Source organism: Alligator sinensis, unplaced genomic scaffold (genome assembly GCF_000455745.1).
Source record: "Alligator sinensis unplaced genomic scaffold, ASM45574v1 scaffold907_1, whole genome shotgun sequence".
NCBI lineage: Eukaryota > Metazoa > Chordata > Crocodylia > Alligatoridae > Alligator > Alligator sinensis.
In genome coordinates, this window is record NW_005841925.1 from 3,624,451 (window position 1) to 3,636,161 (window position 11,711).

Here is an 11,711-nt window from a genome sequence, read left to right on the forward strand (position 1 = left end):
AACAGCTCCATGTTTAAAACTGGTTTTAGCTTCCCTGCTGATTAGGGATCCACTGATCAGCGCAGGGAGGAGAGAGGTGCATGGAGGGGACATGCAAAATTAAAGGAGCTGCCATGCATGCTACTTCTGCAGTGAATTCAGTAGGTACCTAATAATAACATATTCCTTTTAGCTTTTCAACATCTAACCTTCAGAAGCTAAATCACCAATACAGTGGTCATTTAGAATTAGAACTGGGTCTAGTCCAGTAATTCTCAACTGGGGTGATGCAAGATCCCTTTAAGGGTGTATCGGGGATGTAAATACTCTCCTCCCTACAATCCAGTACCCACCCGTGTTGCCTGCAATGGCTTCTCAGGGAACTGCTGCTGCTGCCCTCCCCAAATCTCCCCTGTCCTGGGGTGGGCAGACAACCAGCTGCAGCCAGGCTTGTTTCTTCTGCTCCGCTCACGCTCCTGGGGCCAGTGGGAGGGGCCACCAGGGCAGATGACTCCTGTCTCTGCTGTGTAAGACCATGAAGGAGCAGCCTCTATGGTGTGGTTGTGATTGCCCTTACCTCCTAAGATAGAGACTGGGGGTGGGGAGGGAGCAGACAGTGAAAAGGGCAGAACATGGCAGATTTGGTCCTGCCCCCACTGTCCTTACCTTGAACCAGCTAGATCAGTGGTTCTTAACGCTTTTATCCTTTTATTCCCCTGCTCCCCCCTTCTCTATCTTTCCTGAATTGATGCTAACTCAGCGATTCTCAGTCAGGTGTTGAGTAATTTAGAAAAGTTATGGAGAAGTGCTTTGAGGCTAAAAGAGGTCTAGGACAGGGATGTCAAACTCACCCAGCCCTGTGGGCCAGATGAGAATCTCTGGGCCAGTCTGGAAGCTGGATCAAGCCACGGTCAGAGCTAACAGGCAGGACTGGTTTGGTCGAGCACCACGTATGCTGCATTCCCTGTTCCAGCCCCAGTCCAGGGCTTGAACTGCAAGTAGCACACAGGCTGGACCTGGCACTGCAAGCACTGCCTGCAGCCAAGGGTGAATACTGCATGCAGTGCCATACTGGACCACTGGACCAGTCCCAAGTACTGGCTCAGGGGACAGTCAAGATTGGGCCACAAACTGTCTGTGCACGCTGGAGCCAGCACATAGGGATGTCCAGTGGACTGCATGCAGCATGTGTCCTATGCTGGCCCTTGTGCCAAGTGCAGTGCTCAGGGCACTGGGTCCAGCCCATGTGCCACAGGTAGCAAAGCCCTGGAGCAGGGCCAACATATAGCGCATGGGCTGGACCAATGCCACGGGCACTACTCACACCACGGGGGCTGCCACAGGGCATATGCCACACATGGTACCCCACCAGACAGCCTTACGCATGGACTCTGGCACTGCTGAAACCAGATCAGCCCCAGAGCCAATGCACAGGGTTGGTCTGGTGCAGGTGCCAAACACAGATTGTATCCCAGACCAGTGGTGTGCCACGGGCACTGCCTGCTGCTTGGAGTCCAGCCCCTAAGCCAAATCAGCTCCACATGTTGCATGCAGAGTTGGTCCAACACCCATGGGCCAGATCTAGCCCATCAGCTCTGTTTGATGCTTCGGTTCTAGGAAATCCAAAAGCTGCCGCCCCTGATGCCAAGGAAGGAACCTAGCTCCTCTCTGGTGGAGGCAATGTGGAGAATACACCTGAATTTGCAAGCACAAAGCCATTGCAGGCTTTCCTATACTGCATTTTACATAAGCAGACTTATAACAACAACACCCAATATGGAGCTGCAATGGAAGCTAATATTCTGGACCTTCACATTTTGACACAGAGGTTGTGGACTAGGCAGTCATTATGACAGTCATGACGTTTGAGAACATAACACAACTAATATTTCTATCTTTCCTTTTTTGGGCTTGCATAAAGTATGGGAGATTCTTGCAATGAAGTGTAGTGTACCGGGCAGTTATGGGGGGAAATCACTCACTGCCAGAGGCTCTACAGGTGAGGCAACACAAGCTGAAGACAGGGGAAAGTCACGATTAAGATATCCAAGGCAGGTGCAATATCCAACCTGTTTGACCTGTTCAAAGGCCAGGTTAAAAGGTTTCAAAATGCCTCCTGCTCCCCTTTTTCTATTAAGCTATGCAGCAATCTGGACAGGGCCATTAAACGCCTAATGTAGGCCAATATCACCATATTGAAAAATGGATGCAGCTAAGGGAACAACGGACAAAGCCTTTCTAAAAAATAGCTGACTTCCTTTTCCCCAAAGCCCAGGGTTGATCCAGTGCAGAGATCATAAGCAGGACAAAGACATTATCACACATGGGAGCAGGGGAGAATAAAGTCTTTGGCCAGCAGGCATAGTCCTGGTTTTGCTTTACAGTTGCTCAACAGCCAAACACCCACCATGGACATTCACTGCCCCACAGCTGTACTCAGCCATCGACTGAGCAGTCTTGCTCCAGCCAGAGTAGTAAAGATATGGGCTGGTTCTGCATTGCGGGATGCTCCAGACAGGGTCAGCTCTGCAAAGCGCAGACACCTCCAGACTTCCCTCACTATATGGCATATCCTTCCACCATGCCCTTTGAAGGCACCAGACCCATAGAAGCACCCGGAGTCAACTCTTGGGAATTCACTGGTCTTTTTAAGAACACAGTGGCTTGGAGCTTGCTCTTGCATAGACCTGCACTGTGTTCCCCAAACCTTTCCCCAGAGCATTAACTTCCCCTACTAAGGGCACGTCCAAGCTCCTCACTCAAGGCCTGTTCCCTTTATCCCCTGCCCAATGAAGAGGGAGCTGTACCCCACCTGCAATGGGGTACCGGTCCACTCCAGATCCCAGCAAAGGCAGATGCACTCCCCTTACCTCAGTGAAGAAAAAAACCCGCAGACCCGAGGAAAGAGGGGGGGAAGGGGGCCTGCTCTCAGCCCCAGTCAAGCAGAGAGGGGCTATCCCCCCGATCCTGGAGGTGGGAGCAGCACTTCCTCCCCACCTGGGAAGGCAGCTGCTCCCTTGTCCCTATGCCCCCAGCATTGCCAGATAAGAAATCATCCTATCGGAAGCTCAAAATGATCATATTTGCTCAAAAACTATCGTACACCAAAGAAATATGCAAAGAAGCATGCAAATAAGTTGCTGTCTTATTGACTTTCTATTGCTGACTCTAGTACCCAGTGAGTGAGTGAAAGCTGGGAGTCATCGAAATTGAAGTGTTTCTTTATTTGGAGACAAGCTGTCCTAAGAAAGCACTGATAGCCAATGCAAAAGTCAGGTAAGACTACCTGGGAGTGACTTGGGTTTTCCTGCATTGATGAGCTAAAAAATGACACATTTTGAATGCTTTTACTATTATGGATCCTATATTGTAGGATCAGGCTTGGCAATCTGGTGATTGCAGCAAAGGAAAAAGCTGATCTCTTCAATGAGTTCTTTGCCTCCATATTTCTGAGCAGGGACCGGGACAACTCCCCTACTTGGATTACGGACAGGCTCAGGGGACACAACGCCATGCCTAGGGTCAGGGACAATCCAGTTAGGGAACTTCTGGAGGGGCTGGATGCGTTTAAATCAGCAGGTCCGGATGCTCTTTATCCGAGGGTACTGAGGGAATTGGTGGAGGTCATAGCAGGGCCCCTGGCACAGCTGTATGAGTGCTTGTGGTGCTCTGGCCAGGTCCCAGAGGACTGGAAAAGGGCCAATGTGGTCCCCATTTACAAAAAGGGGAGAAAGGAGGACCCTGGCAACTACAGGCCAGTGAGTCTCACCTCAGTCCTTGGGAAGACCTTTGAGAAAATTATCCAGGAGCACATCTGCAAGGGCCCAGCAGGGGAGGTAATGCTCAGGGGCAACTAACATGGGTTCACTGTGGGCAGATCCTGCCTGACTAACCTTGTTTCCTTTCACAACCAAGTCACAAAGTCCTTGGATGTGGGTGTTGAGGTGGATGTTGTCTACCTGGACTTCAAGAAGGCCTTTGACGCTGTTTCTCACCCTATTCTCATAAAAAAACTAGGTGACTGCTGCATTGATGCCTACACAGTCAGATGGGTAGCAAATTGGCTAGATGGTCGCACCCAGAGAGTGGTGGTGGACGGGTCATTTTTGACCTGGAGGGATGTGGGCAGTGGAGTCCCCCAGGGCTCGGTCTTGGGGCCTGTACTGTTCAACATCTTTATCAGCGATCTGGATGTGGGGGTGGAAAGCACACTGTCCAAATTCGCTGATCACAAAGAATTGTGGGGCAAGGTGGGCACACTGGAGGGGAGGGACAGAATCCAGCTAGATCTAGACAGGTTACAGAGGTGGGCAGATGAGAATAGGATGGAATTCAACACAGACAAGTACAGGGTGCTGCATCTAGGGAGAAGGAACCAGCAACACACCTATAGGCTGGGGAACACCCCTCTTGTCAAAACAGTGGCAGAAAGGGATCTTGGGAGTCATTGTTGACTCCAGGATGGACATGAGCCGCCAATGTAAGGAAGCGGTCAGTAAGGCTAACCGTACCTTGTCATGCATCTACAGATGCATCTCAAGCAGGTCCAGGGAGGTGACCCTTGTGCGGGCCGGCTCCCCGGCGCGGCCCCCGCGGGGCAAAATTCACTTCAGTCTTTCTTTCAAAATCATTTAGCTTTAAATTTGCAATAATTCCTATCTTGCACAGTTATTCCAAAGCCAGAGCTTTTGTTGCTTTAAGAAAAGCTACTAATATGCGATATTAACTTAGCACACAGGATCCAAGCAATTTTATCTTTCAGGTTTTTCTTTTCAGAGGTCTCAAGTTTGAGGCCAAAGCAGAAGCGCTCATGGTTCAGCCTGTCAGATTCGAACGCATCTGTGAATTCTGCTAACTACCTTGTCACAAGAGCACAAAAAGGGAAAGGAAAGGTTTTCCTTTAAGACAAAAGCCTGTAACATTTCTGTGGTGTGTTCTTGACATTTAGAAAAAATCATGAAGATGAAATTTAGTTTGCTTTTAGGAATGTAAATATTCTGCTGTTCAGTAAGAGTTCTGGGGAGAAAAATAGAAAACATAAGGTAATTATTTATTGGATAGAAACCAATGCTACTCAATGAACTATAGACTAATTTCATTTGTTAAATTCCATCCCATTTACTGGTCCAGTGCTTTAATTAGAGTAAAGAGCAAATATGTTTAAGATTAGTACATATGTATTAGTACATATCTATGTAAGTTCTTGGAATGGGTAACAGAGAACTATTGGCAAAGAAAACATGGCTCCCAGATGTTTGCATAGAACCAGATGATTCACTAAAGGCAAAGAGCACCAAGGAAGAAGTCCCTTTCCTCTGTCTTGCTTATTGGCTCCCAGCTATCTGTTGCTTCTAAATGCAAGAATCAGAAAACTTAGCCAGTGCAGACTTGTAGAAAGTTTCCACTATTAACAAGGTTTAGTTCTCAGCAAGGAAGTGTTAAACTTTGATGAATTTGATCTGCATGATTAATGTGTGATCTACCAGGCAAACATACAAGTGCAAGGTACTGCATCTAGGGAGAAGGAACCAGCAACACACCTATGGGCTGGGGAACACCCTTCTTGTCAACACGGTGGCTGAAAGAGATCTTGGAGTCATCGTTGACTCCAGGATGAACATGAGCCACCAGTGCGATGAAGCGGTCGGTAAGGCTAACTGCACCTTGTCATGCATCTACAGATGCATCACAAGCAGGTCCAGGGAGGTGATCCTTCCCCTCTATGTGGCATTGGTCAGGCCACAGTTGGAGTACTGCGTCCAGTTCCGGGCACTGCACTTCAAGAGGGATGTGGCTAGCATTGAGAGGGTCCAGAGGAGGGCCACTCGCATGGTCAAGCAGCAGTGGGGCCCTACAAAGAGAGGCTAAAGGGCCTGACCCTATTCAGCCTCCACAAGAGAAGGCTGAGAGGGGATCTGGTGGCCGTTTACAAGCTCACAGGGGGGACCAGTGGGAACTGGGGTAGGCTCTGTTCCCCCGGGCACCACCCGGGGTTCCTAGGAATAACGGCCACAAATTGTTAGAGAGAAGGTTCAGGCTGCACATCAGGAGACATTACTTTACAGTCAGGGCTGGCAGGCTCTGGAATGGGGTCCCAAGGGAGGTGGGGCTCTCTCAGTCTTTGACCCAACACTCCCTCCACGTGCCTGGGCGGGAAGAGACCTACAGCCCCGCCCCCCGAGACAGGAACAGCCTGAAGGCTCACGCACCACCCACGCAATCAGGAGCCTCCCCCGGCCTCTGATTGGCTGCTTCGCTGGGCCCAAGCTGGCCGCCGATTGGTCTTCGCCCTCCCCCCCCATTCTCGGCCGTGATTGGGCCTGGGCGCGGTCGCGGGGGGAGGGGCCACGTGTGGAGTCCGGCTGGCGGCGCGCGCGGAACTTCCTTCCCCGCTTTACGGACGCCGGCCCGAGCCCCCCCGCTATGTCCGTGTCACCCGTGAAGCGGCCGAAGATGGAGTCGGTGCTGGAGCAGCTCAAGCACCACACCACGGTGGTGGCCGACACCGGCGACTTCCACGGTGAGGGGGCGAGTGCGTCCCGCGCAACCCCACCCCCCACACTGAGCCTGTTCCCACTCCCCCCCACCCTGAGGCGGTGGTTCCTCCCTTCCCCCACCCTGCGGCTGAGTGGGCGAATCCGGGCGCGCTCACAGCGGGAGCGGACCGAACCATCTCCAACAAAGTGGGGGGGAAGTGAATCTTGGGCGGGGCGGTCCAAGGCCTGCGGGGGTCGGGCCTGGTGCCGACTCCGACTGTCTTGGATATGCGGGGGGGCTACGCCCACATGCAAGCAGGTCCTCAGCACTAGCCGGGCGTGCAGCCCAGCAGCCTGCGGGACTCAAGCCATAGGTCACCCCCCTGCCCTTTAAGTGTGTGTGTGTGTGTGTGTGTGTGTGTGTGTGTGTGTGTGTGTGTGTGTGTGTGTGTGTGTACATATATATAAAATATTAAAAAGGGGGGCAGAGATCCTGGGAAAACAACTGCTCTCCTTCCTCCCCCCCTTTTTTATTATTTGAGGGCAAAAAAGCACCAGAGCAACGTCACTGTTGCCTAGACCTCCGTGCAGGACGGTCCTGCTGGTGTTTGGAAGCCGGGGGTTATTTCTCCTGTCAGCGACGCCTGCGACAGGTGCCCTTGCAAGGAGCAGGCAGGGCGTGGTGAGCAGCACCTACTTGAGACTCCCTGGGCTGAAGCCTGTGTTCCCCAGCAGCCCCCAGGGGCCATGGGAAGAAATCGAGCAATGAAAAACCCGCCCCTTCCTCAGTACTTTGGTCCAGGGGTTAAAATCCCTACGAGGTCAAGGGTGGTAGTGGAGTGTTACAGGCATGTTGCACAGGCCCCTGCTAAACATCTGTGGGGCCATGTGCCGCCTTCTGAACTGCTGCCTGAAGTTGCCTTGTGAGAACTAGAAGGGCGTTTTATCCCCCTGCATTCTCCACACTGATGTAATTCCCACTCCACAGATCTCCCCGAGCACCAGGACCCCTGGCTGCTCTCTTGTCTTTGAATCCCCAGGGACTGGGATTGGGAGAAGGGCCCCAAGTTAGGATTGGTTGAGCCTATTCATTCACACACCGGCAAATCTTTAAAACAATCCATTCAGGAAACACAGACTGTCTCCGATTTAAATCTGCTCCCTGCTTTCTTTGAGATCAAATTCGGGTTTGTCAAGCACTGGCTGGCAATGACTGTAAAGAAAGTCTTTCAAAGCTACTGGAACCTTCACAGCAAAAGACAACGCTCAAACTTTCTCAGCTTGTTCTGCTGGTTTTTTGTTTGTTGTTTTTTTGAGTGGTTTCTTGGGTAGTTCTCTATTTTTTCTGTGGTGAAGCAAAAAAGGAATTAATGCAAGATACTGTTTACTTTAGCTCATGAAAATGAGTAAGCATTTTGTTCTTTGATGAAAGAAGGTGGGGTTAGACTTGTATGCAGATTACAAAACCACAGCTGCTTACCTCTCAAATCTATAATCGAGCAGGAGCGTACAGTATTGAGGGTTTGCTTCCCTCTACTTCATTGAACAATACACAGGGTGGCAGTAACTTTTTTTTTTCCTCAAGTTATTTTAGTCATGTCCAAAGGCTTTCAGAAAGAGATGTCTTCTATTTAAAATTAATCCTGGTCCGGCCAAGACCACACCAGTCTTAAAACCATGATGGTTGTTAAAGGTATTTTTATTTTGTTTGAATCTTAAACACACACAAAAAAAGTGAGGAGCAAGATAATTGCTTTGATTATGTCCTCACTCCAGAGCTGGAAGATTAATTGAAAATATATTATAATAGTATTTAGTTTAGTTGCATATACCTATCTTATTTTATTTTATACCCATTTTAGTTTCATTTTGATTGTTGGCTTCTGAGCATCTGCCTAAATAGCATTTTATGGAGAGACTTGACCTTAATTGTCTGTAAGGTCTCAATTAACCAAGAGGACCATAGAGCAAAGGGGCCTGAAAAAGGACACAGTTTCCTGAAGTATGAACTCAGTTGGTCTAATAAAAGATATCACATCTAACCAAAGTACCTTGACTGCCTGTGTCCTTAGACCAACATGGCTGCAACCAAAAACCCTACTCTAGTTGGAGATGATGGAGATAACAAACCTTGCTTTGGCAACCGTTGATCCTTCCAGATCACAGTGTATACATGAGGTTACCCAGACCTTTGACGCATATGCCTAGGCACAGGAGTTCTGGAGGAGTGGTGGCTGCCCAGACCACCCCCCCCCAGGTCACCGAGACAGAATCCAAAGGCCAAACTGATGTTTGGAGCCTCCATGGCTGTAGGTATATAAGCATCTGGGAACTGAACCTGGGTTTCCTGTTTGGTAGGCAAGAACGCCATCACTGAACCACGGGGACTCCACTAACCTTGCTACTTGGAATGAGTTACTGGGGGTCAGCAAATTCAAGAGGGCAAGGGTGCAGATTTACATTGGGGTCGAGGGGGTTGCAGAGTTGGAAAAAAATGAATATGTTATCCCAGAGCCAGAATGTCAGGGTACTTTATGGAAGGCACCAGCTATTGAAACCAAAGGGGAAGAATCTTAAAATGATGCTGGCTGGACATTTACATCCCACAGACTCATCCTTGGACAGCGGTAATCCAAGAGCACTGTTAGATCTCTGACCCACCCATGCATGTATCACATAAATTTAGTTTTATCCAACTGGATAACAGATTTATACTTTGATACATATATTTTTTTAACCAACTTACTTGTTCGGCAAAAGCCACAGTCCACGAACAGATGTCTAGGCAGAGGGGGCCAAAGGATTAGAGCCTTCCCTGAGTGTTAGCTGCTGTGTTAGCACTTCAAGTCGGCCTCATAGCTCCCTGTGGGGAAAAAGAAAAAAATAATTTATTTCAGAAGTAGAGAGCGATAGTGGTACTTTTTTTGTTTATGTGAAAGACTAAGTGCATATCGTTCATATATTGAGACACTTTTGTAATATCCCAATTTAGATCAACAAGCATGGCTAGAGACACTTGATGAAGTTGTAGGAACTAAATATGTAAAGCACAGGAATGTTAGCACTGACTTCCTGTAGCCTTGTTTGCAGTATATAAAATATCCATTGTTGACAACAGGTGCAGTTCTACTGGTACTGACTTACTTGCCAGGTAGAAAATTTTAACTGAATTCTTTGAAACAGTTATAAATACAGTTTGTTCTTTGGTACATTTGCAGTTAAAAACTGGCACTGATTAAGCTGCAGCTGTTTCTGACACCAGTTACCCATGGCATTTTTTCCCCCTAGGGTAGATAAAGTGCATCTGTATTGAACTGCAGTAGCAGAAGCTGTTAGTCCTGACTTCACATGTGCTGCTACTAAGATTCTTCCCTTGTCTGCATCTGAAAGAGAAAAGTAATGTTCCCTCACAGTGGTAGTTTCCCCAGCAGAAGTGAAGCAACACTGCAATTATGAAACTTGTTTCATTTAGCTGCTGCTATCAGTGCAGTGGTATGGGCCATACTCTCCAGCATTGTTTTCTCCACATCAGTATGAAAAAAAAAAAGTGCATACAGCAGTGAACAGGATTCACAAGCCCTTTCTAAAAGCTTGTATGGAGGAGCTGAATCATAGCTTAATACTGTCTAGGAGCTAATTTTTTGAACTGGACTTTCAGCTCTGTTCATATTTAATTAAGTGGAAAATTCTCAACAGTGTTAACAATTGAGCATCCACTCATGTATTAACCCACAGTTCATATAGGAAGATGATCATGAAAGTCAGTCTGCCTCATATCCAGGAGTATCTCAGACAATTATTCTAGGGATAAAAAAGGAACCCAGTGGCAAAATTTAATAATGCAGGATGACATGTCATGTGTGTCCTATAAGAAACTTTGCTAGATACCTATTGCAGATAAGTGGGGGGCTGAAGCAGTTAAATAAGTTTCTTCATTACTGATCTGTCCTGGATATGTAGGCTGCTTGCAGCCATGAACAAAAACAACAACAACAAAAACCACACTTTAAAACTCAGCACACTCCTGTGCCCAGCCCCACATGTGCCCAGCAGAGGAAGTGTGTCAGTTGGACCAGGCTCTGTAGCATCTGTATAGATCGGGTGCTTTTTTTGGCAATTTTATCTAACAGCTGATTGACACCTACACTGTTTTTTAGAAGTTAGATCTGAATTTGTATTCCTCACACATGGATCATGAATGGAAAAGTAAAAAGAAAAAAAGCAGCTGAAGGTTGTGCACACAAAGTAGACATGTCCAGTGCACCAGGATCTTTATGCAAATCAGAGCTGCCAATGTGGAGTACACTAGTGTGAACTACAGGCTGCGTGCCACCTATACCCACTTTGTAATACTTTGAGTGAGCACTCCTCCTCTTCCCATCACCCTGTTCCATGCGTGCTGATACCCCAGCCTCACCCTCAACTCCCCAGCTGTGGTCTACCTGGGCTGTGAGCTGTACCACACTGTCCCCAGGGCAGGGGTAGGAAGTGGGAGCCAGAGGGAGGGGGTGTGAGATGGGAGCACTTGGCTGCTGCTGCTTCAGCTGGAGCAGTGAGTGGAGTGCCAGCAGCACTAGCCCTGGTGCCACAAAATGTATCCCTTGTGGGCTTCTGCAACCTGCAGGCCACCAGGTGGATAGACCTCGTCTAAAAGAAGCTGTTAGAAAAGCATAGCTTTTGGTACAGTCCTTCCCACATTCTGCCATTTTCTGTAGCAACAAAGTCAAATTTTTAAACACTAAGAATGTTTTTTCTTGACAGCAAAACATTCAGAAAACTCAACTAATCACGAGTTATTAGCAATTTTGACAGTTAGCTCTGTTACCAGGACAGCTTTATAAGCAGAATTCATAAAAACTGTCTGTAGAAGACATTAGAAATTTGCCAAGTCAGACACTGTATGCCAGGCTGGTTAACTACTCAGTAATGCACTACAACCAGCATGCTGGAACTTACCACTCTGTGGTAAACAACTAGTGTTATCGGCAATGCAGTAATTACAGTGCACGGTACTGAACTTAACGTAAGTTGAAACACCTTATGTAAAGCGGCAGCCTGTTGGTACAGAAAAACTATAGGCACAGGATTCAAATGATTGAATTCTGCTATTAGAAAGAAAATGTACAAGTCCTAATACACTCAGAACTAAATGCAAAATTTAATCTGTTTGCCTGGCTTTTTATTCAGTAAGTTCCCTTTAGCATGCATACATAAATGAAAACCAATAATCTAATCTGATAACTTGCATATTCCTGC

The 11,711-nt window shown here is 47.9% G+C and overlaps 1 protein-coding gene and 1 long non-coding RNA gene across 2 annotated transcripts in view; one reads left to right on the forward strand and one right to left on the reverse strand.

The window, feature by feature from the left end:
- The first annotated feature begins 6,287 nt into the window (after nucleotides 1-6,287).
- Nucleotides 6,288-11,711, forward strand: part of TALDO1 (transaldolase 1) — an 11,684-nt gene continuing 6,260 nt past the window's right edge. Inside the window, exon 1 of the mRNA XM_006019204.3 lies at nucleotides 6,288-6,499. Coding sequence (XP_006019266.1) covers nucleotides 6,403-6,499 — 97 coding nt within the window. The 5' untranslated portion in view covers nucleotides 6,288-6,402. The remainder of the gene's footprint in view (nucleotides 6,500-11,711) is intronic.
- LOC102383430 overlaps nucleotides 7,759-11,711 on the reverse strand; it is a 34,968-nt gene continuing 31,015 nt past the window's right edge. The window contains exons 2-3 of the long non-coding RNA XR_323293.1: nucleotides 9,202-9,318; nucleotides 7,759-7,800 (exon numbers count right to left, since the gene is read on the reverse strand). This is a non-coding gene — a long non-coding RNA (uncharacterized LOC102383430). The remainder of the gene's footprint in view (nucleotides 7,801-9,201; nucleotides 9,319-11,711) is intronic.